The 26,618-nt window shown below is 34.1% G+C and overlaps 1 protein-coding gene across 6 annotated transcripts in view; it reads left to right on the plus strand.

Moving 5' to 3' along the window:
- EPHA6 (EPH receptor A6) overlaps positions 1–26,618 on the plus strand; it is an 881,667-nt gene that overhangs the window by 754,219 nt on the left and 100,830 nt on the right. For all 6 annotated transcript variants that reach the window (XM_076001069.1, XM_076001078.1, XM_076001073.1 and 3 more), the window contains one exon: positions 12,474–12,683. In XM_076001069.1, coding sequence (XP_075857184.1) covers positions 12,474–12,683 — 210 coding nt within the window. The remainder of the gene's footprint in view (positions 1–12,473; positions 12,684–26,618) is intronic.

Consider the following 26,618-nt stretch of genomic DNA (forward strand, 5'->3'; position numbering starts at 1 on the left):
CTGTGAGTTTTCTATGCATAGCTTTTATTATGTCAAAGTAGTTTTTTTCTAGTCCTAATTAGTTGAGTGTTTGTATCATGAAAGGATGTTGAATTTTTTCAAATGCAATTTCTGTATCAGTCAAGATGATCATGTGTTTTTGTTTTTCCATTCATTCCACTAATGTGGTGTGTTACATTGATCAATTTTCATATTTGAACCATCCTTGCAGTTCATGAATAAACTCCATTTGGTCATGGTGTATAATTCACATGTACTCATTAGCAAATTGGTATTAGCTGATCAACACCAAAGTGGACACATAGGAATAACATTTATCGGGTGTTGGGCAGGTGGGAAGTGGGAGGAGGGAATGGGTATATATATACATAATGAATGAGATGTGCACCATCTGGGGGATGGTCACACTTGAAGCTCTGACTCGAGAAGAGATGGGGTGCATGGGCAATATATGTAACTTTAACATTTGCACCCCCATAATATGCTGAAATTTAAAAAAAGAAAAAAATTATGCTGTTGAATTTAATTTGCTAGTGTTTTGTTGAGGACTTTTTCATCAATATTTACAAGAGATATTGGTCTGTAGTTTGGTTGCAGTGTCTTTGTCTAGGTTTAGTATCAGAGCAAGGTTGAGCTCATGAAATGAATCAAAGTATTCCTTCTCTAATTTTTTGGAAAAGTTTCAGAAGGATTATTGTTACTTCTTTAAATGTTTTGTAGACTTCACCAATGAAGCCATCAAGTTCAGGGCTTTTATACACAATTGGGGAAAATGTGTATTCTGTTGTTGTCATGTAGACTGTGCATGTCTGTTAGACCTAATTGGTTTATTGTGTTGTTCAAGTCCTCTGTTATTTTTTACTTGTTTTCTCTCCAGTTATATCATTGATTTTTGAGAGTGGAGTTATAAATTTGCCAACTATTATTGCAGAAATGTCTATTTCTCCCTTCAATTCTGTCAGTTTTTGCTTCATATATTTTATTGGTCTGTTATTAGTTGTGTTAATGTTCATAACTGTTGCATCATAAAATCAAGGGGATTTAAATAGAAGAAAATTTAGACAATGTATACAATGAAGGAGACGAGGAATTAAAGAAAATAAATTGATAAAGAAAAATATCTCAGGAGATTGAAAGGTATAAAATCAAGGACCTTGGTGGAGGATTCACTTGGACAGAAGAAGCCTCCACATCTTCCAAGACTCGAGGAACTCTGTGCTATGGATCTAGATAAGTTTGTGAGTAACAAGCATGAATGGAAGGAAATGATAGCTGATCCTGTTACATTTCTACACAAAGTAGAAGTAGAGTTCATGTGGAACTTTGAGGACAAACCTCCATATAAGGTGAATATTTAGAATAATTGCTGAAGTTAAAAAGAAGAGTAGCTGATTCATTAAAATGCTGGACCATGAAAAACAGGCTCTACACAAATACTCAACTCCCCCAATAAAAGAGTAGAGATAATAGAGGCTATGGTCTATATAGTAGGAATAATAATTGGCAAAAGTCCCTCCAACTGAGTCTAATATGCAGCCAAGTTGGAAAATCACTGAAATGTGGCCTCGTAGGCCATTATAATGACTTTGGCTTTTCTCTGGATAATTCAGGAATCCATTGTAGGGTTAGGAACAGGGAGGCACAAGGTGATGATCTAACTACTATATTTTAAAAGGTTCACTCTGGTTGCTATATTGAGAAAGACTGCAGTGAGGCACAAACAGATGCAGGGAAATTAGGAGTCTTTTGCAATAATAATCCAGGCAAGAGATGTTGATGGCTCAGACAACGGTAGTTACAGTGAAGTTGAATGGCAAATGGTCAGATTCTGTGATGCATTTTGAAAATAGAGCCAATAGGATTTGCTCACAGATTGGGTAAAGTATTGTAAAAGAAAGAGAGGATTCAAGGGCAACTGTAATCCACAAAAAAAGTCAATAATAGGTAATAATTTCTATCTAAGGTGACCATGGTTATTATGGTATTAAATGACTTATAGACATAAAACCCCTAGAATAGTTTTTAGCACATAGTGAGATATCACTGATGTCATCTATTCTTCTTAGACTGTGTATCAGAGGATGTCACTAAGAGTTTTTAAAGTGTCTGTTACTTCCTGGTCTGTTTTTTCAGATGGCTAAAAATAGTTTTAATTTTTACCATTTAAAAAAATCTAGATATAACTCAGGAATATGAGTTTTTAAATAATACATATAAGTACATATCAGCATTTCACAGAAATGTGAGTCATTTGAAGAGTTTCCTTGAGCAAATGCAAAGCAAATATTAATTTAAAAAATTAAAGGGATCTTTTAAATATTTATGTACTCAAATTATAAATCTGGTAAAGATGGCATTTTACCTTATGGTAGGTTTATTTATTAAACATAAGAGCTCTATTTTATTACTACGCTTTTCTTGTAAATTGTGTGTGCATGGACATATTTTTGCTTGGGTAGTATAAGAGTGAAATTAATTTACATCACATTTATTTTATTTTTGACAGTGAAAAAAATAAAATTGCATTTACCCACCAATAAATATTTTTAAAACAAAAACATAATTGGGTCACATCTTAATTATATATTTTTTTATCTTAATTATATTTTTAACAGAAACAATATATGAAACTTTATGCAGAAAAATATTATTTACTACACCTGTGTAAACTTCATGCTAAATACTATTGTAAAAATAATATGACACTAAAAATCCAAATATTTGAAAGCATGGTGTGCTTAGAGCCAAGCATATGGATACCTGAACTTTTACTTTTAGATTATGAGTAGAGCAATAACATCTAATAACCTAAATTAATCTCTTTATACATTTTAGTACTCTAATGTGGAGTGTCATTTGTATCACCTACTATCATGAAATTGTATTTTATAACTCTCCTTATTAATTCTCCTTTTGCATATAGTACTTCAGATTGATTTTTTAATTGTATATAATTTATAATTATATTAATATAGAGAGAAATTGTGTGCATTTTTTCTGAACTCATCTATAGTCACTCCTATCCCCACATTTGTGCTATACAGGACATTTTGAATTTACAAAACTGAATATTAAATCCAAACCTTATGGTTCTCAACCCTGCCTGAAAACGAGAATCATCATGCTGGAGAGATTTTATAAGATACATATGCAGACATAAGCAGCTATATTCTGCAAAAACTTCCCTGGGTAATTCTGATACACTGTAATGATGCTTTATCAAAATGATGGCACTCTGTGACAACCTGCCCCAAATGCCAGCCAAAACAACTTTAAATTTTCTTGACTTTATATAAATGCAGCACACAGTAGCTAGTATAGATTACCTTCATACAAACCTAAGCAAAAAGTTAACCAAAAAAACAGCAAATTCAGTGGTAAGCTTTAAAAACTAAAGTTATATTATATTCAGATTCTTTTTAAGCTCTTAAAATGTAATTCTAAAATCCAACTGCCATGTTTCACAAATCCATATCTACTTCTTTTCTTAAATTTTTTAAGTATCTTAGAAATGGCATTTTTAGTTTCCTTACAATTGAAATTTCTGATTCTACTCTTGGTGGCCTCTCTCTTCTATCACTAAAAATACAATTCTGCTTAGCTTAAGTTCCAAATCCATGATGACCACAAGAGAAAGAGCTTTAAAGAATTTAATGGGTATTATAATAAGATTTTCAACTGGGGAAACCACAAGAACCAAGATGCTTTTCAGTAAAAAGGAGATATTGACTCTTATTTATTCACTGGCTATTTTAAAACAAGAGTGATTTGGTCTTTTCAGACCTATAAATAACCCTAGCTATTTCTTTTTCAAATTCAAGAGCATTTTAAAAAGTCATAGCATACTCAACTTTTTGATTTAGAAATACATAAAAACTGAATTTTAACTTTAAACTTAAGTTATAGAAGTAGTCCTCTAAGGAATGGTTTCTGAAAAGTCACTTATAAATCAATTGTTCAGAACTCAGAATGCATTTTCCTATAAATATTTCTTTTAAAAATATTGCTTAAGTCTCCAGGCAGACCCATAAAAGCCTATTTTACCACAGACTACAGCCAAAGGATGTAACTTCCAAAAGGAAAGAGGGCCAGGAGTTTCCTTCAAAAATGGGATAAGTGTGTTTCCTTCCCCTCTACATAACTTGCCTTGGGCAAAATGTTTTAAAAACCGATTTTATATGTCATCTACCTCTTGCTTCATGTCCTAAGATATTCAACTTTTATTTTTAGAAATCCCATGTGGTAGAATATTGTTCCCATCCCTTCTTGCCCCCAGGATGGGCCTTTTTTCACCTTTTAAATTCACCTGTATCCTGGACTGTCACCCCATCCTAATCTAAGCTCCCATTCTTTCATTGGCACAGTTCTTAGCTGGAGACAAAGTTAGAGTAATTCATGCTAGTATGTGACTCACGAATAATATTCGAATTCCTCCACATGACTTTGCATCTTTTACATGCATATGTAAACCCAAATAGAATTTTAATAGCAGAATTTCATATAGGAAAACAAAAAAGATATGGAAACATGCAGACAGAGTGGGTGAGGATATTTTTAGACCAAATAACAGTCAGGAACCCAAAGGCTGTCTCCTCTCTGCTGTTGTGGCTCTTCATAGATGCTCATCCTCTGTCTCTTATGAATCCCTTGTGTTTCTGACGCCTGGTTTTCTTGAAATGGCCTCTAGCAACACAAAAACAGGCTGACAAGAGACTTACAGTGTCTACTGTTTGTCTACCTCAGTCTTTTGTAAACCATTTAGTAAGGTTTACACATTTCCTGTGTAGCCATTTTATAAAATGGTTAAGTCAAAGATTTGGAAGCAATAACTTCACAAATCTTCAGCTAAGCCTTCTAATTTTGTCATTCTGTTTTGAAATTCCATTTATTATAACTCACAGTTAGTGAGCCAAAAAGCCTTTTGATATACATATGGACCAAACTTTATTTTTGAGCTTAAACTTTTATTATCCAATGGTATTTATTGTATCAGATTTGCGAGGAATCTGCAAAAGGCAATTTATTTATTATAGGTAGCCAAGGTACTAGATTGTGATTTCGATCCTCTGTAAATTTTTTTTTTTTTTTTTTTGAGACAGAGTCTCGCTTTGTTGTCCAGGCTAGAGGGAGTCTCGTGGCGTCAGCCTAGCTTACAGCAACCTCAAACTCCTGGGCTCAAGCGATCCTACTGCCTCAGCCTCCCGAGTAGCTGGGACTACAGGCATGTGCCACGATGCCCGGCTAATTTTTTATATATATATCAGTTGGCCAATTAATTTCTTTGTATTTATAGTAGAGACGGGGTCTCACTCTTGCTCAGGCTGGTTTTGAACTCCTGACCTCGAGCAATCCACCCGCCTCGGCCTCCCAGAGAGCTAGGATTACAGGCGTGAGCCACCGCGCCCGGCCTCGATCCTCTGTAAATTTTTGTTGAATGAGTTATATGAAATCTTTATGAATTCTACTCAAGAATAGCAGCTTATCATCTACTGGGGGTAGTATTGTTTATCACTGATATTTAACCTTTTTAGGACACAGAATCACTAGAATTATCTGCTTCATATAAAGAGACTTCCACATTTTTCAGCAAGAAAGTTTGAGGACAGTGATTTATATTATGGTCCACAGATCTTTGAAAGACTTTAAGGCTATTTGGTTGGTGGACCGACACTACTGTTTTTTCAGTTAAGATCTAGAAAGAAATATAGAAGAAATCTATATAAGGTATTTAGCTCCCTTTTCCTCACTCTTCAGCAAAAATCTAAGAATCTGGTAGTTGTAATCAAAGAGTCTTCCTCTCAAAAATGGAGATGGCTGCAAGTGTAGCCAATACTTTGATGCTTCTTGTTTGCGCACAATCTTCACAGAGAATCTTCCATAGCAAGTATAACTTTTCAGGAGAAATACTTTAAGAAAAATATCTTACTATATTCTAAATGTTTGAAGAGTTTCACTCCTTTAGGAGAAAAATAAATAAATTCAGTTCAATTCAATCCTGTGAATATCTATTGAATAGCTGTTATGTGCCAGGCATGGTGCTAGGCCCTGGGATTACAAAGATGAACAAAACAAAATATGCTCATTCCCCTAGATGAAGGTATGTTCAAGCCAATGGGAAAGACAAACACATACCTACACATACATGGTTTTAGCCAATGTTGGTATAGACAGTGTGCTTTGAGAGCAATAGAGAAAGAAATTTGGTCCAACTTGGCTTTGCCTCCTAAATAGATCTCTGACCTGGTTCAAGCACTCAGTATTGTATTACTCTCCTGTATTGTAATACTCTCCTGTATTACTCTAACAGCTTCCAAACTGATCTTTCCTCTTCTATTCTCCATCTGCTAACCAGAGTGCTAACTCCCCATTTAAAATTCTTCTCTGACTTCTCATTGTAGTTCACATAAGCTTCAAGCTCTTTATAATGGCTCCAGGGCCCTTCCTGATTTTGCTTTTGCCTAGGTTTCCAGTATCCCTGTTACTCTCCCTCTCACTCAAAAAGCTCCAGGCCCATTGGTCTTAATTTCTTAAGCATGCCAAACTCATTCCTAACTTAAGCCATTTACGCATGCTGGGAGCTATTCTCAGGCTCCACAAAGTCATTCTCTTTCATATCACTCCATTTTATTTATTTTGTAGTTCATCATTATTTAAAATTATTTCATTTACTTTTTACCTATTTATTTTCTGTTTTTCCATCTCCAATCATATGTAGGTACAACTGGTACAGGCATCTTTCTGTTTTGCTTCTCATGTTGATCACTAGCAACTAGAGTAATATATGGACCTCCTAGGAGAGATGATGTTTGTCATGAAAAACTCAGATGACAAAAGACTAGAATGACATTCTTGGAAAAGGGAATGTATAAGCAATGTACATTAGATGTAAAGTAACTTGTTATGGGGTGAAATGAACATAAAAATTAGCAGAATAAGGATATAAAACTAAAGATATAAGCAAGGGTCAGGTCTTTGTATTCATGCTGAAGACACTGCATTTTATTCTGTCACTGAAGATCATTGAAGGATTTAAGTGAATTACAGGGTGAGATTTATGTTTCCATAGGATTTGAATGCACAGACACACACATATATACATTAAATCTTATTAGACAATAATGTGATGGTTTCAGGACAGCATGGCTCTCAAATCCTACATTTGTCCTCAGTTCAGTCTGAGTACTTGTGCTCAGCCTAAGGTGCATGGACCACTGAGAGGTTTAAAGTGTCTGTGGGATACAACTCATGAGGCAATGCCTTGAAAACCGTCGTGAGGAGCTTGTGTCACTGCAGAGACAATGTGACATGCCAGTGACTGCTCCGATCGCGTGGATGCTGTGCTCTAGGCCTGAAAAAGGGTCTGATGGAACTCTGCAGCTTTCAGAAATAGCAAGCATTATTATGTATAGCTTTCAGAAATCCCTTCCAATCAGGCTCACACTTTCTGTCAGGGGATAAACTTCATGTTTCTCAGCAATCAGGTTGAGAGAGCAAAGAGAAGGATGGAGACTAACTGAATTCTAGCTACTAAGCTCTGAGATGCAGTGTGTAAATATGCCACATTCACTCCCTTTCATTTGAATCTGCCTTCCTAGAGAAAAAAACCTGTGTCATAAAAAAATTCATAGTTTCTTTTTGACTAATCTTCAGCAGGAAGCCCAAAGATATTAAATCTCAGTACTCTCACATTTTTCTCCTCCCCTAAATTTTTCTCCTCCCCTCAAACAATTCAATTCAATTTGAATTAATATTTATTGAGCTATGACACGATGCATGGCAGTATGGGGGATGCTGCAATAGAAATGCAACGTAAAAGGGATAAAACCTATGTCCTAGCTTAAGGGAAAAAAACAGTATGTTTTATACAAGACAATAGGAATAATATAGTAATAACAACCTGTGCACTACAAGACAGTATCCAAGGTTATTTAATTCAGTCACCATTTATTAGCTATCCAGTGTATTCAAGGAAACTAATAATGTAAACCAAACTTGAGGAGGCTGTATTGACAAGAATGAGAAAAAGGAATATAGATTTTGTTTGAAGAAGAGAGTTGCATCATTTGTAGAGAAATAGATTTGTGCCATACTTTATGTATGAATAAATACGGCTGTTCGTCTCACCAGATATAGATGAATGGATCCTCATCTGTTGGTTTATCTGGAGTGTTCTTATTTATTTTTGGTTTATTGTTCTCAGAGGTCGTTAGACCTTGCTTTATTATGCCAAATTATGTTGCCCAAACTACCCAGACTGAGGTAAAATTCATCCATCTCTTTTTCCAGCAACTCCTAGCTAAGAATACAGGTTCTGGAATTAGGTTGCCTAGATTCAAATCCTGACTCCACCACTTAGTAGGTTATTAAATCTCTTTGTCCTTCAGTTTGGCCATTTATGAGATGGAGATAATGACTACACTAATATAACATCATTATTGTGAAGACTAAATGAGAGACCTGTGAAGAGCTTAGCCTGTGGCTGGTTTGTAGTGTTTAATGAATCTTAGCTATTTTCCCTATAATCATGTGGCAGAAATTAAGATATGCATTCCCCCCAAAATATAGAACTATTTTCAGAGCTTTTCTTTCATCAAGCCTATGTTTTATATGCAGAAGATGGATGGATGAATGGATGGATGGATGGATGATGGATAGATAGGGAGGGAGGCAGACAGATGATTGATAGAAAGAGATAGATTGTCACAGGCTGGGTTCCCTGGGAAACAGATTAGAAAAGGAGATTTGGATGCAGGAATTTTATTGGGAGAGCTCTCAGGCTCAACTCCCTTTATTCTCACAGCTTCTGCAGTTGTGAGGGCTAATAGTCCTTGGCTGAGTCTTTAGGAAAAACCCTTGGCTGGAGAAAGCCACCTCACCCAAGGCCAGGGGCAGCCTGAATTCAATGACTGATTGATGTGGGAGTAGAAGGGCTCAGTCCTGTTTCCTCAATTTGGGCCAACTTCAAAGGGTTATCTCAGATCCAGAATATCCCATGGAATGAATGGATGAAGACCTTTGTAGTGAAGGCATTGCACTTGTACTTCTCCTGCTGCCCAATCCTGCTTTCTCCTCTTCCTCACAGGTATTATTCCTGAGAGTGTATAATCAAAGATCAAAATTTAATGAAATGGGCCGGGCGCGGTGGCTCACGCCTGTAATCCTAGCACTCTGGGAGGCCGAGGCGGGCGGATTGCTCGAGGTCAGGAGTTCGAGACCAGCCTGAGCAAGAGCGAGACCCCGTCTCTACTATAAATAGAAAGAACTTAATTGGCCAACTAATATATATATAGAAAAAACTAGCCGGGCATGGTGGTGCATGCCTGTAGTCCCAGCTACTTGGGAGGCTGAGGCAGGAGGATCCCTTGAGCCCAGGAGTTTGAGGTTGCTGTGAGCGAGGCTGACGCCACGGCACTCACACTAGCCTGGGCGAGTACATGTGATGCCTATTCTTCTGATCTTGTGATACCTTACTTCGGATAATGGGCTCAAGCTCTATCCAGGAAAATATAAGGGTGCTAGATGATTTTCGTTTCTTATAATTGGGTAATATTCCATTGTATACATATACCAAATTTTAATAGTCTGCTTATGAATCGACAGGCACTTGGGCTGTTTCCACATCCTTCCAATAGTAAATTGTGCTGCCATTAAACATTCAGGTGCAGATGTCTTTATTATAGAATGTCTTTTGCTCTTGCCAAAGGAAATTAACAGAAACTTTTCAAAAGAAGACAGAATAATGGCCAGCAAATATATTTTAAAAAATGCTCAACATCTCTAATCATTAAAGAAATACAAATCAAACCCACCATGAGATATCACCTAACTCCAGTTAGATTGACCTGTATCAGAAAATCCCAAAATCTCTTTTTTTTTAAATGATAGCACTTACTGATATTAGAACCCTGATTACCATGTGGTTAATATAAAAACAATGAATCCAAGTATCTTCAAATGTTGGTGACAAAAATATTCAAAATAATTAATTAAAAATAACTTGCATAGTATCCAAAAAGTAGATGTAACCCAAATATCCATCAACTGGTTGATGAATGTAAATAAAAGGAATAGAAACTTATTCAGCAATAAAAAGGCTAAGATACTGATAGACGCTACAATGTGGGTGCACCTTGAAAACATTATACTAAGTTAAGGAATACAGTCACAAAAGACAATATATTATATGATTTCATTTAAGAGATATACAAAATAGGAAAATCTATAGACATAGAAATTAGATTAGTGGTTGCTTAGGTTGGTGGAGGGATTGGGGAGAAGTGGGGAGTGACTGCTAGTGAGTATGGGGTTTCTTCTGCGAGTGATGAAAAGTTCTAAAATTGATTTTGGTATGATGGTTGTACAATTCTGTGAATACTCTAAAAGCAATTGAATTGTATACTTTAAAAAGATAAATTTGTGATATGTTAATTATATCTCAATAAAGCCATTAGAAAGTAATTTGGTGCTTTGTGCTACCCTCAGAATAGATAGAAAATTAAATTTCAACCTGGTCATAAGTAACTATTTCTCTTTACATATATATAGGAGCTTATAATGGCAATCAATTTTTCAGGAAAGTTAAAGGAGAATTTTCTAACTCATGTTAAACTTATAAAAACTATATATAATAATAATAATAATGACAAGGATGTATTAAATAATAACTTACTAAAATAAGTCAGAAGCTGAACTGTATATTTTATGTGTGATTCTCTCTACAACTCTTGAGTTAGATGATTCTATTCCCATTGTACATATAAGGAAACTGAAGCACTCTTTAGTTTTCAGGGGATCCATTAACACTTCCTACTACTTAGAAATTCTGCTTGGCTAGAACTTATGATACAAGGCAACTTTATTTTTGTATAGGTAAAAGAGAAACCTTTTTAAATTTAGTGTAATTCATTCTAGGCCAAAAGAATTTATATTTTCAATTCTACTCACAGGTTTTGAGATTCCTAATAGAGGAGAGGTAGGTGAGTACATGATAGAAGATGTAGACTTCATCTAATAGTGTACTGTCTAAAAAGATGGATTGGAAACATAAGGAGCTAATAACACCAAAGATTTTCTTTGCTAGGTTATGTTTTACACATTAATTATACAGAAGAGCTTGCTTAAATGCATACTCTTGCTGTGAGAGTGTTTATTTTAGGAGAGTATCCTTTTCCTTACTCTGCACTTAAGTTAGGAGATATTATCACAGAGCTATCAAGGAGATAAGTTGATATAGTAAGAGGAAGTTTATTTCATTTGTAATATAAGCTTATTCATTTACCTGAACGATGAATCATCATTGTATAGGAGACTATATCACTATGACAGATACAGTCAGAACATCCCTGTGATTAAGTTACACTGTGATTTGAAATCAGATATGTATTCATGAAAACCACTTTAACTTGGAAAAATTTTAAGATACTCTTATTTGTGCTTCTACTATACAGCATAAGGTAATATACCCTATAGTCTCTTATAAATATTCATTTTTAATACCATTCATAAATAAATTTTGTCTGATATATAAAAACAACTTAAGAATCTTCTATAATTCCATTAAAGTCAACAATAGCTAAATAACTAATTAGAACAATATACTTTATTTTCAAACTTAACAATTTTTATTTTCATTTTTTCTAATTTCGGGGTATTATTTGTATCTGGTCTCATTGGTACATATGTTTTGCACAGATGACAATTAGATTCTTTTTACTCTTTTTTTAAAAAGCAAACATTATTTTAAAATCAAGGTGAAGGGAACAAGATGGAATTTTCTACTATATACCAATATCATGCCTTGCTCATTAGTCCTATTATTGAATTTAATCTTCCTTAACCAGAAACTAAAATATTCCCATTTTCAGTCAGTTGCCAACAGTTTCTTTTGTATTTTCCCTACATAATGAAAAAATGGAAAAATCTAGTTATTTTCTATTTGCTTGTGTTTTTTTCTTTCTCTTGCAGCTTCTTTAAACTTTTGCTTGTGCCATCATGTTTTCTTTACCCTGAGTGACCTGGCCTGACTCCCATTTTTCAGTGTCTCTAGCTACAACACAGGTTCCATCAATCCTAGATTTTGGTGCCCTTCTGCCCGCCTGTATGGCTGATTCAAAGCTCACAGCTCTGGAAAGTGGATTCTTTTTTCTTGGTAGCCTTCACTCTTACTTTATTTGACTTTAGTTCCTTCCTATTGTCTAAAATTTTTGACAGTTTCTGGCATTTTTTTCTGGCAGTTAATTTGGTTGCCTCCCTTCTGTCCTTTGTTTAGTTCTCCTTCATCATTTCCAGGTAGATGTTCCCTTACCTTTATATGTCAAATTCTTACATTTCTTTATGAACATAATAAATGGTCATCAAACTTGATGCTTGTGTTCATTGGAACCGGTAAAATAAATTTAAGGATCTTATCTAATACATACATATACACGCTGCATTAGAATAAATCAAATTAAACGATTGTGATTCTCTTGCAGAAACATGATGGCCACTTCACAGTCATCCAGTTGGTCGGGATGCTCCGTGGCATTGCGTCGGGCATGAAGTATCTTTCCGATATGGGTTATGTTCATCGGGACCTTGCAGCTCGGAATATATTGGTCAATAGCAACTTAGTATGCAAAGTTTCTGATTTTGGTCTCTCTCGAGTACTAGAAGATGATCCAGAAGCTGCTTATACAACAACTGTAAGTTATATACCCTTTCCCAATATAATTCATTTGCTTTTATTGTTTTAATATTATTGGAGCAATTCTGTTTTCATTTTCCCAGTGATCTGCTTTTATTTATCATTTTGCTAATTTTATATCATTATTTAATTAGGAAGTATTTGCTTTATCTGAATCCCTAGTTAAAAAAAGTTAACTTATATTTGACTGTTTTATTTCTTTCATGTGCTAGGACTTTAATATCGTACTTGAGGTATGTATCATGACTGCCCTCACAACAAATTTGTCTTTGCCTGAAGGATTGCTATTTCTTCAACAATTATTTCTGTTATATAGAGTTCAATAGACAAATAGTGTAATCAGTTACTAACTCAGTGACAGTGAGGAACCAGTGATTATGAAATGATTTTTTTTTCAAATGTTATGGAATGATCTGATCATATCTTTAAATGAACAGTATAGGTTGCTCAGGAGATATGTAAGTATACTCTATATCTTTTTCTAAATGATACTTGAGAAAAATGTCAGGAGGAATAAAAGTTTAAAACTTTAGAACAAAACTATCACCTGCAATTACATGATCTCAATTCATCACATGAATAGTTTAAATATTTCTGAATGCCCTAAGCCAATTCATTTCATTGATCTCTTTGGTTATTGTTTTGAGAAATTCAATCTCAAAGTCTCTGTAGAGTTATCTCAAAGCTATTATTTGTAAAATTATATTCTCTTATCTTTTAAACAAAGTCTCACTATTGACTCATTTGACAATCAGCTTCAGTGAAAAAATAAGTCAGTAGAACTATTCAAGATGTTTTTATTCTGTTCCTTTTCTAATCTTACATATTATTTTAAAAGATGCACTCCATTATTTTGTTCCTTTTTATTTCATTTTCTATAAGATTTTTTGAAACTTTGCTGTATTCAATTACTCCAGAATAGATGTAGGTTTAATATTATGAATAGAATATTTTATACCTTTACTCTATTTGCTTCGTAGAAATGCTCTATATTAATTTATCAGTGATTTTTTTCACAATTTCTTCAACAAAGAAATATAGTTCTAAGGAAAATAATTTAATCTCTCATTGTCTAATATATAAAGTAGCAATATCTATTGATCTTTTAATTTGAGCAAGAAAACTTCATAAAAATCCTGTGAATTCTGAAAATAATTTGTTCATTTTAGAAAAAGCATTTAACTCTGTTTTTAATTGAAAAATATAATAAGTATTTTTATTTTTTTCAAGGTCTTTATTTTTCTATATTTTATTTTTACAAATGTATAACTTCAAACAACTTTTGGAGTTATAGAGTAATGCATATAAAGTTTTTCTATTAAGCATATTATTTCCAACCATAGAGAATAGTCTTTAAAATATTATATATACTATAAATTATAACATTTATAAAAGTTACAACAAATACAATCTGCTAAATGACTAAAATAGGAAATAACTACTAGACTCCTTGGCTGTAAGCCTATATAGATACACTTGAAATCCCTTCTAAAATAATATTTTAACTGCCTTTTAAAATGGGAAGTTAGCAATCAAAATTAAGATAATAATAAAATTGGCAAGTAACTTAAATTATTTTATATAAATATATATATGTTTATCACATTAAATTTGACATCTAGACTGTAGGCATTTTCTGTCTTATGTTGTTATAGAGACTAAGAGGCCTAGAACAGGGCTGTTTTAAATTTAGATCAGACTACAGGATTCAACAGCAAATTAGGTAACCAGAATATTAACACTCTAAAAAGTGCTTGTGAAAAGCTACAGATTATGTCTTGATTAAGAAATGAGTCTCTGAATTTAAAAGGTATCGATTAAATGGCATATAATGTAATCAAGTTATTTTTTAAAAAATCTCAGAACTATCTTACTGCTCAGAGGATTGACTTTATAGTGAACATGGACATTCAATACTTAAAATAGTAAAGCTCTTGCCTTCAAAGATGTTATGCTTTGACAGGGTAGACAAACTAATGCTTCCTTGCAATTCAGTGCATTAAGCAATGTCATTGAGAACGGAAGAAGGCTTCACAAAAAGACAAAATGTGACCCAAGTCTTAGAAGATTTCATTAGGCAGACAGTTGGAGGAAAGGTAGTCCAGATAGAGGAAGGAGAAAGAGAAAAGACATGGAAATGCAGAGAAGTAAATGGGCATCTTAATGGAAGTGTGGGGCCAATTGGAAGGCCCAAGTTTCTTAGAAATAATTGTAAAGGTACCTGAATGGCACTTCAAAAAATTTGAAGGGTTTTTTTAAAGTTTTTTGGTTTTTTGGGCTTTTTTTTTTAATAGCAGCAGAAGACAATGTTGACTTATTTAAATAGGGGAATAACAAAAAGAGAAGTCTATCTTAGAACAGCTGTCCCCAACCTTTTTGGCACCAAAGGCTGGTTTCATAGAAGACAATTTTGCCACGGACAGAGGGTGGGGAGGTATAAGAGTGGGGTTTGGGATGATTCAAGCGCATTACATTTATTGAGCAGTCAAACCTCTTTGCTAATGATAATCTATATTTGCAGTCACTACTCAGCACTAGCATCACCGCCTCAGCTCCACCTCAGATCATCAGGCATTAGATTCTCATAAGGAACATACAGCATAGATCCCTCATATGCACAGTTTACAGTAGGGTTCGCATTTCTATGAAAATCTAACGCTGCTGCTAATCTGACAAAGGCGGAGCTTATGCGATGATAGGAGCAATGGGGAGTGGCTGTATATACAGATGAAGCTTCACTGGCTAGCCTGCTGCTCACCTCCTGCTCTGCGGCCTGGTTCCTAACAGCCACAGATTGGTACCCATCCACAGCCCCAGGGGGTTGGGGACTGCAGTCCTAGAAGATATTATTGATAACAATCTGAGGAAAGAAAGGAAGTAGTGAAGGACAGGAGGGCTTGGTAACCGGGAGAGCAGTTAGGCATTATTGCTATAGATTGGAAAGGTCACATGGCTTTAACTAGGACAGTGGTGGTTGGCATAAAGAAAAGGGGGAGAAGATTAATATTCGTTGTGAACATATAGTTTGTAAGATTTGATAACTAATTAGCTACAAATTGTAAGGAAGAAGAAGAATTTAAAGATGAACCTAATATTTCTAGATTAAACAACTGGTTGAATGGAGATGCCATTAATCAAGATAGAGATTCCCTGTTAGAGATGGGCTGGCTAATGGCGTTAGATTATAAGGCAAAACTATAAACAAAGGTCACAGATACTCTGTCTCATAGTCAACAAGATAGTGCTGAATGAGCATTGGCATGCAGTTAACACTTTGTAGAAAACTTTTAGAGCTTTATGTGAATGTACTGAGATTCCAAATACTCTTTGTATATACTGTTAAAAGGAATGATATAGTTAGAAAACTTTACTTCTTAGTGAAGCTCTACCTCAACTCAAGCATACCCTGTATAATAAAATACAGAGAAATAATGATAATTTGTATGAAAATGATTCTTTGTTTTATAAAAGCATATACATGAAAATAATGTTAAAGAGCCAGCTCCCTTGTGTCTTTAAAAATATGATTCAATTTTTAGAAGTTGTGTCTATATGTACCTATCTTGGAACATATCTTATACATTAGAGGATTTTGATTTTCTCTTGCTGTGTAAAAATAATTGCTATTTCCTTGTTGTTTGTAAATGTTCTTATAATATGCATCAGCAAGGGTTTGGAGGAAAAGGAGCCTGTGGGGGTTTAAAAACAAGAAGACATCATGGATAAGGTTTGAGTTTTTTGGCATACATTTTTTGTAATCTTCAAGGGGAGAAAATCCTTAGAACAGTATGCTACATGGAAGCTATTCCTTTCTAATCAAAATAGAGGCTAAATAAATAGACATTTTCTGTTTAGATGACTTTGCCAATTTAGAGAGCCACATATCACAACCAACAGCAATCAGAACTGGTTAAAGAAGACAGGCTAGAAAGACAGAGTGAACAGAGTGAGCCCAGCACTGTCAATGGCACTGGACCGGTCCACATGTGCAGATGAGCAGAATGGCCATGAGAACCAGAGTAGCCAGACCAGAACAGATGTGACAAGAGAGATTACCCTGCAATAATGAGTGAGTCCTTTAGAGCCCTATTCAAAAGTCATGTACATGTAATAAATGGCAGTGTTATCTACATTATAAAATGCACTAAGGAGAGAGATGATATTTACAACTAAATATAATTAGAAATTCTAATATTTCTTCCTATGACTTGAGTGTTTTGTGTGCCCTGCTCCAGGGCTAAGACAGATTCATTGTGTACTTGGCATAGTTTATTACAGAGGTACCATATATCAAGCCCTATTCTTTGGAGGGCCAATTGTGAAGCAGTTTCCCTAGTTATCAATCCCAAGAGAAGATTCCCACTCTGTGGAGAATAGCAAAGATCATCACTATGCCAAGCACTACAAACAGAAGTCCATACACTTATGTCCACTGCATCCTGGGCTACTATGTAGGTCCACCATGCACCAGTTACCAATTTATCTGAATCCAGTAAGTCAAACTACACGCACACAAGTTATTTGAAGTGAGTTTGTTACTTACAGATAGTCCACAAAGGACAGAAGTCTTGGGTCCATTGTGAGCGGATCTTCCAAGGCTCAAGAAAGCTGCCAAGGGTGGATGAAGCCTTGATGTGCATGCCCCACTTTGCACCACAGCTGAGGGACCCTGCAAGACAGCCCACCCTGGGTTATATACCTGAAAGGCCACATGGCACACTGGACAAAGCTTTGGAGAACATCCTGCTTCCAGGGGAGAGAGAAACAAAGCTTGGAACAAAGAGGAACAAAGTTTTACTCGCTAATTCAAGATGTGACATTCCCAAAAATGGACAGGAACAAAATCCAGGCATTTTAGACAGTTCCTCCCTATATTAGGGTATTACATTCCCAGTATATTCTACAGTTCCTCTTGATAATTACAAGCAAGAAAGGGAGGAGAACTGAGTTTGTCCAAGACCATGCAAAGAACTATCCTGCACCAATAACCAAAAATACCTAGATTGTTGGGAAGAGATAAATGGCTATACAGGGATAGGACTAAGAATAACCAAATACAGCATATAATAAGACTCACATATGTGCAAACACCAAGGGTGAGCAATGCAGCGTGAAAGGCAACAATAGTAAGAGAAGATTTTTTCTAGTAAAACATTTAAGCCCTGTGCTAAAGTACATCAAGCCTTTGCAAAGAGACCTTAAGAACTGGTAGTGGCATGAAAACCAAGAAATATACATTGTGGGTCAAAAATAGAAGGAAAAAAATAGGATCTAGATGAGAACTGAGGCCTTGCTTTTACATGCCAACTCTATGAAGAACTCAAGCCCTTAGGGGAGACTGGTAAATGATTATTACCCACATTTAGCAATGCATATATAATTAGTGTTATTTGGCTAAATTAATCTGCATAAAAGTTACTGACAGGATTATTTTCATTGGATTACATGCTCTTCTGTCTGCTTATAATTCAGGTCCTAAGAAACCACTTCCTTTTCTGAACCTGACATACATTCACATGGACAACTGTTTTATAACCAGTTCCAGAGGAGGGACTCACGCTTTCATTTATATATTGCTAGGCAACCCAGTCTTAAACTTACATTGAAAATGCTAAGCCTTTTTGGTCTCAATTATGGAAATGAGATCCTGTTTACCTAAAAAGAACCTTAAGAGATATAGTATGGCTCACACTCATCTCTTTTAAGAGATAAGTTTTATTTAAAATACAATGGCAGTTAATATTCAGATTTTTAAAAAATTATTATGAGTACCTTCTATTCTTATATTTTAAAGATCAAAGCAAAATAGAAGAATCATTTTATTGCAATACGTGTTAAAAATTTTGTGAAGCCTTGATTTTAATTTTGAATTGCATTCATTTTGTGTTATCCATGGCAAATTTTGTTTTTTTCTTTGACAGCAGCAATTCCACATAAGTATTTTCTTTGTTGAAATACAGAGCCTCATTACTGACAACACATAATCTGCATAATTACAGTTCTGTTAACATCTTAATTCTATTTACTTTGCATTCATAGGACCTCTTCCAAGCTCCAACACTTAACCTCCCTTGTTCCACATAAAATATGAGAAAAGTCAAATTTCCTATCAGTCTAAGAAGGCATGGCCTATACTCAACATGGAGATAATTATAATAAATAACGAAGCAGCATTATTGCATAAAGTTGGTGGGGAGGCCTTCCTTTGCATAATTCAAGCATTTATGAATTAGAGTGATTTTTCTAAAGTTAACTTTTAAATCTTGAGACATGTCCAGTTTCAAGAATATTTTTTTAATATAAGTCAGATAAAAATTATTCTAGATCCTTTACTATTCTGTCTTTAAGTATTTTAATTTAATATAAATAATTGAGATTTGCCTGAAGATCATTTTTTAACCTTTTAGGAAAACATACTCAGAATTTTCACTCATTTTGTCTCTTTTAAATTAATGGCATGAAAAGTTATGCAATGAGAAAAAAAGTTTAATGACTTCAACTAAAATTCTACAATACAATAACCAATGCACTGAATAAAAGGACTTTCACTGAGAAGTGTTTCTGATTTCTTCAATGTTGACTAATAAAACTTTATACTTTGAAATCTTACCAGGGGATTCTATGTTGATCAAGTCCATTAGTGCAGCTGGTACTGTGCTAAGATACAACATATGGTAAAATGTATCTTACTCTAAGTCTACCCTAGTTCAACCAGGGCCAAGCTAAGAAATGACTTTAATTTTTGTTTGAGGCTTAGCCAAGCTAAAAATGGAGGGTTGATTTGACAGCTTTGGGTACAAAGGCAGGCCCTTAGGAAGAAGACCACAAAACCTTCTAGCATGCAAAAAGCCTGTACAGAATTTGCTGAAAAATTCAAGTAAAGAATATGGCAGTTTCTTTTAGGCAACCCTAAATTCAGCAGCATGAGTGTAAAGAAAAGAAGTGAGAAAAATAGCAATGTTATCAGAATGCTCTAATGTGAAGATTTAAATAACTTCTTGTTCAGTAAAAAAGATCATGAGTAAATAAACTTTGAAAGAGTAAAAAACAATAAAATCTAGGCTGGATGAACCAAATTCATCATCAAGAAAGGAGTTATGCCACTTAGGAAAATACTACAAAATGACTTTTCATCAAAATAAAAAAAGTTCTCACTGGACAGATAGTATGATAGTAATCAATCAAAATCAGTCAAATATGTAGGTCATTTTAATTAGATGAATAGGAAGAAATCAATGGGCCAATACTAGAATTTTCTAAATTTAAAGAAAAAAAAAAGTACTCTTGAACAAGCAAGTTTTTGATAAATTCATTCATGAAAAGAAAAGTCTGACAGTTTTTATCTACCTTTTTCAAGATAAACATTTTGCAAATTAAATTCTAATGATTTAATGTATAAAAGATATATTCTCAGAAATTAGTGGTCACCACACCTTAAGCCTATGTGTCAGAAAGCAAATCCACAGCAATGGAGCTGAAAGAGCAACAAAGCTTAACAAACCAGAGAGAACTTGTACTAAGTGCAAAGAGTCTTCTCCAATAACTGTTCCAGGAATGAACACCATATATACCAGCTGAGATCACAGGCTGAGAGATCCAAAATCCTAATGGTACTTGTCTGGGATGGTAGTATCAATGGGCACTAAATGTCTATGAAATATATTACTTGGGTGAATTGAAAACAACAGATCTTAAGCATAAGATGGAAATGGAAATCAATAAACACCAAAGGAAATTACTATCTACAGAATTACTTCCTGAAAAGCCCTCATCGTTGAAGCTTGGGAAACAATGGTTTATGAAAATTACAGAGCTCTTTATAGTAAAGCAAATAGAAAAGATTATCATACACAGGAAAAAATGACTGATAAAAAGCTCCATCAGAAATTGTGAAGATAGAGAGGTCCATCTGGCTCAGTCATACATACTATTACGAAGTCAAGCCAAGCTCTGAGACAACCTCTATCTTTTATTTGTACAAAGTCTATACAAAAAGAAATAAAGAAACCCTTCTTCAGTGTAATCTTTTTGTCTCTCTAATATGTATTTTTTTAAAAAAAATACCTTAGACCTTGGAAGGCATTATTTAATATAAGAGAACCCCGAGAAACTCTTTTCAGCACTCAAGATTTGGCATGTGACTTACAAGTAGTTGTTTTGTTTTGTTTCTGTCTATGGTAATATACCTTTTATATTTGTGGAGAGCAAGAGATTTATCTTTTACGTTTTTGAAAGCTTTCCAACAGCTACAATAATACACTAACTACTTAATGGCTGCTTAATTAATTACTAGTAATAAAACCAATAAGAAACAGGTAGAAAGTGATTACAACTATAAGTATATTGTCAGTAAAATTACATTCATTTCTTCTCCTATATCACTGGTAATCACAACACACCAAATGAGTAAACCTAAACCAATCTTTAATATATTATAAAGAGATGACAGTTTTTCAGTGGGAAGAAACAAATATGTTAAATGTTAAAGCATTTACCACAATGGGTTAGGCTATTCACAAGCAGAGGAGAAAATTGACAAGCACAGGGGAAAAACTTTGAAAGCACTCTACCAAATGCTTTGAGCACAAAAAGATGCCTACAGCTTGGACAAAAATCCAAGACAGATGATTAGTAAAATCACATATTTTAATACCCACAAAAATCTGAAATACATCCAGTCCTTCTAACTTAAATGCTGATCATTGAGGAATAATCAAATGCCAGTCACAGTTCTCAAGATATTTGGTATACACACCCTGATGATTAACTAAGAATCACAGGAAATACCAAGCGCTATTTGTTTTTGTGTTAGCAAAATCCAACACTGTCCAATTCAGAGTTACTCTCTCTGCTCACAGTGATTTTAGAATAAACCCAGACTAAATTTACTTACTGAGAAAGATCAATCAGCAGATGTCTAGCAAGCAGAGAATACAATGTCATTGGCTCATCTTGCTTATGCAGAAAAAAAGACAAAATAAGACAATGTATGCAAACCTGCTAACTTTAGACCTAGAGTTTCAAAGGTACCAACAAAGGAAATATAACCATTACTATGTTTAATTACTAATTTCATCTCTAATGTCAAAAGGATGCTATATTCCTCCAAAAAAAATGGAAAGAAAAATATAATAAGTGCTTGATAAATCACATGTTTGAAGCCTCCATTAAAACGCTCATTTATTCACAGTATAAAGAGCTTCACATCAATGGCAAATAAATTGAAAAACATTATCAGTTATTTATGCTATTTATGGTAGACAGACCCTTTTAGCTGCCTATGCACACTCTCTTGTCATCTCTTTCTTGCTAATGAACTCTTGGAATTTGGATGTTTGTAATGAATTCAGATCCAAGACATAAATCATGATTTATACATCAGTTATACCATTCTCTTTTGACACTTAAGTTTTATACTTTGGTCACTTAAATATAAGGGAAATGAAAAGAGAAACTTCTGGAAATTTTTCTACTTGAAGTCAGTCAGAAATAGGCTTGAGTAGAGAACTTTCTAGTACTGTTTTTTTCACTTTCTTTATTGCCTTGAATATAGTCTTGGAAGGACATAAGGCTTGGAGCTGTGACAGCCATCTTGCAATTATGAACGGTAAGCCTAAGGAGGCAAATTCAATGCTGAGGGTGGCCAAGTACGAAGACCAAAAAAGGCTGGCTCCCTGATGAAATTGTTGAGCTTCTACATCAATACAGAAACCATTTACTCCAGTTTTTTATTTACAATTTCATACTGTCTCATTTGCTTAAGCCCCTGAGAGTTGGGCATTATGATTCTATGACTTGTATCTAAAGACATTCTAACTGATACAGTAGTCAACAAATAAAAAATTTCCATATAAAGAAATAATATATAAAGAAAAATGATAAAATGAAGAGTTTAAGTATCACCACAATCATATAAACTGACTAGATTATCCAAGAAACTATAAATATATAATTAGCTTAGGTCCCAATAATCATAATTTACTCATTTCAAAGGTATTTTTATATTATTAATAAATTGAGCAATGGAGATACAAGTGCTTAGAGTCTCAACAAAAAAAATAGACAAGTGAAAAAAAAATAGACAAGTGAGAATGCATCATACTAAAAAGCTTCTGAACAACAAAGGAAACAGTCAACAAAATAAAAAGACAACCTACAGAATAGGAAAAATATTTACCAACCATCTATCTGATAAGGAGTTAATATCCAAAATATGTAAAGAACTCATACAATTCAACAGCAAAAATAAAAATAATTATAATAACCTAATTTAAAAATAGGCAAAGGACCTGAATATACATTCCTCAAAAGAAGACATACAAATGGCCAATAGGCGTAAGAAAAGGCACTCAACATCAGTAATCATCAGGGAAATACAAATAAAACTACAGTAAGATATCACCTCACACCTGTTAGAATTGCTGTTTTCAAAAAACCAAAAGATAACAAGTATTGGTAAGGATATAAGGAAAAGTGAGCCCTTGCACACTGTATGTGGTAATATAAATTGGTACAGATATTAAGGAAAACAGTATGGAGATTTCTCAAAAATTGAAAATAGACCTACCATATGATCTAACAAGTCCCCTTTACATATATAACCAAAGGAAATGAAATTAGCATCTCAAAGAGATGTCTAGACTCCTATATTCACTACAGCATTATTTACTACAGCCAACATACAGAAATAACCTAAATGTCAATGAATGCATGCATAAAGAACATGTGGAATATTATTCAGCCTCTGAAAGAAGAAATCCTGCAATTATTGACAACATGGATGAACCTGAAAGACGTTATGCTAAGTGAAATAATCCAGACTCAAAAAGACAAATGCTGCATGATCTCATTTATATGTAGAATCTAAAATAGTCAATCTCTCAGAAGCAGAGTGTGAAATGGTAGTTGCCAGGGGCTGAAGGGAGAGGAGAATGGGAAGATGTTAGTTAAAGGGTACAAAGCGTCAGGACAAATAGATCTAATGTACAGCATAGTGACTGTTGTTAACAATACTGTATTGTATACTTGAAATTTGCTAAGAAAGCAGATCATAACTGTTCTCACCAGAAATTTTTAAAAAAGATAACTATGTGAGGTGATGGACATATTAAGTAGTTTGATGGTGGTGATCATTTCACAATATATATCAAAACATCAAGTTGTACACTTTAAATATATATGATTTTTATTCTTCAATTATATCTCAGTAAAGCTGAAAAAGATGCTAGAGTCTGGGGAGGAGACAGACATTAAATTATCATGCTATTGAATATTTAATTACACCTTCAGATTTTATATAACATATGTGTATTGAGTGTCAACTTTGTGTCAGACAATGTTCTGGTCATTGGAGATATTCCAGTAACAAGCTTTTCTCATGCACTTTATAGTCTTGAATATGGCAAAAATAAAGATAATTTTTAAAAATATATATATTTTTTCAGTGAGATAAATACTGGACATATATAATAAAAAACAGAAATGAGTCACTACCTTGGAAGGCATGACTAGGAAATACTTCTTTAATAAGGTGGTATTTGAAATGAGACCTGAAAATTACAAGGATACCAGCCAGGAAAAGATCTGAAGTCAGAATGTTTTAAGATGAGGGAAAAATATAGCTCATAAGGTGAGAACAAGCTTGGCATATTTTGGAACTAGGAATGAGGCCACAATGGTAGACACACTGAGAAGCAGGGGAGACTGGTAAGGAAATAAGGACAGAGGGGTCAGAGCCTATAGGAATCCAAAGGTTGTAGAAAGGAGTAGAAATTATGTTCTATTTACAAAGGGAGGCCATTCGAAGATTTTAAGCAGAAGATAATATAACAGGATTTGTGTTTTTAAGAGCTCACTTTGGCTGATATGTTGAGAATGATTTGCAGAGGGACAAGGAGAGAGTAAAGAAATCTGTTTGCACCACCCTAGACAAGAAATGATGGTGCTTGGTATATACTGGTAAGGGAAAAAATGGAGAGTGGTGGAGAGACTTGGGATACCATCTGGTAATTGATCTGCCTAGAAATTATGTGTGTGTATAATGTTTTGTTTTTAAAGATAAGGAAATTGAGGCCCAAAGAAATTAAGTGATATACACAAGTCATATGGTTACTCCATGGGAAACTATGTATTTCCCACTGCAAATTCTCTTCTATCATATGCAAAGTCTCCTTTTATCTCTCACCTCTGAGACCCTTGCAGAAGGCAATGGACAGCAGTAGTAGAAAGTCCTTGAAGGCTGAGAAACAAAGAGAAAGATCTTTTAGTCTTTGGCGATATATATTACAAATGCAAGCATGTGTCAGAATGTTTTTAATCTTGCTTTTCAAATTCTTAAAGTTATTCTACAATAAATATTTTACTTTTATGATAAGGGAAAGAAAACAATATATGTTATAAAAAATAGAGAAGGAAATAGTTCCTGACAGAATGTCACTATACCCTTCTGATTGGTATATTTAAAATTTCTTCTCCCTGGCATTATTCAGTAGTCTGATTGTTTTAATGAGACTTCTTTAATCAAAAACTTGGCTGGAGGTCATTTCACTGGGCAACATTTATTTTTAAATGGAAGATAAAGATACTAAGGAAATGAACATTACTATTACTGATTTTTTTAAATGGAATTCTGGGCAGTATTCCAAGAAACCTCAGATTCTTCCAGAGTTTCAAATTCAATACCTATTCCTCATTGTCACCACAGGGCCTACCATTAAGCTCCACAATCATCAACTTTTCCAGGACTATAAATTATCATTAGGAGATCCAAACTAGAGAAAGCACTACAGAATCTCAAAGTGTGCATTTTAGAGATAAAATGCTGAATTCCAAGCATTATAGAAATTTATCAGTATCCTTATTAAGAAATAAATACCTTTTTTTTCATTTACTGTATTTTCCCACCTGGCTATTCCTTGGTTGGTTTGGGTGAGCTATTTACTGATCATGTTTTCATAGTTCAAATATTTGCAGGCATGGTTCATTACAGGAAAGCAAAAGAAAGCCACTGATAAAACAACCAAAAAGAGCTTTTCCCCAGTCTCTCCTTTGGGCCTCTTTCTCTCTGCAAGGAACAGCTCTAAATGTATCCATGATTCATCAATATTTTCATATATTCAGATCATGCCTTGTTTGCATTAACATAAATGCACAAAGTTTTACCATACCTGCTTTTGTTTCTTTAAACCTGCAATAAGAACAGGGTATTATCATATGAAGCATGTACATTATTCAGTTGTTTAACCATGCTCTTAATCATTGTATAATGTATGTCACAAATAGGCAGCTGCTAAATGAATTATATATAAAGATAATGTTTTCTAGAATACTTTTGCCTGTATATATTGCATAATTTAGGTCCTAACACATTCTGGTCCTTAATTCTCTTCTTTTTATAGAAATTGAATCATTACCTTGTTCTTTTTAGTGGTTCAAAAGTTGGTTTTTCATACATGCTATAAAAGTAAAATTCTTTAAGGGAAGGCAACATTTTAAATTTAAATGTTTACAGCCTATATTTTTCTAAAGACTCAGGTTTTTTGTAGGAAAGTTTTCCGGATGTAGTTCTTAGTTAAGGTGAAGATACATTTGCTTTTAAAAATAATTGCCACTAAAAGAAAAGCAGAAATTCAATAGAACCGAGTTGCATTCTTATATAAAGTAACAACTAACAAAGAAGTCAAGGAGTAAGCTATTTTACACACTTGTAGGCACCTCATCCTCACTAGGTTTTATAACTGAGGCATTTCAATAGCCCAATATGGATATGGAGTCATTAAGTAATGAATAAAACACTGTAGAAATAATATGGTAGAGAAATAGTGGGTTTTAAACTTGAAGCTCTGATTTTAATCTCATTTTGGCCATCATTCAGTGAACAAACATGGGTCATTAATTTAAAATCCTTGTGCCTCAGTTTCCACATCTTAAATAG

The sequence above is a fragment of the Microcebus murinus genome, chromosome 1, assembly GCF_040939455.1.
Source record: "Microcebus murinus isolate Inina chromosome 1, M.murinus_Inina_mat1.0, whole genome shotgun sequence".
Taxonomy (NCBI): domain Eukaryota; kingdom Metazoa; phylum Chordata; class Mammalia; order Primates; family Cheirogaleidae; genus Microcebus; species Microcebus murinus.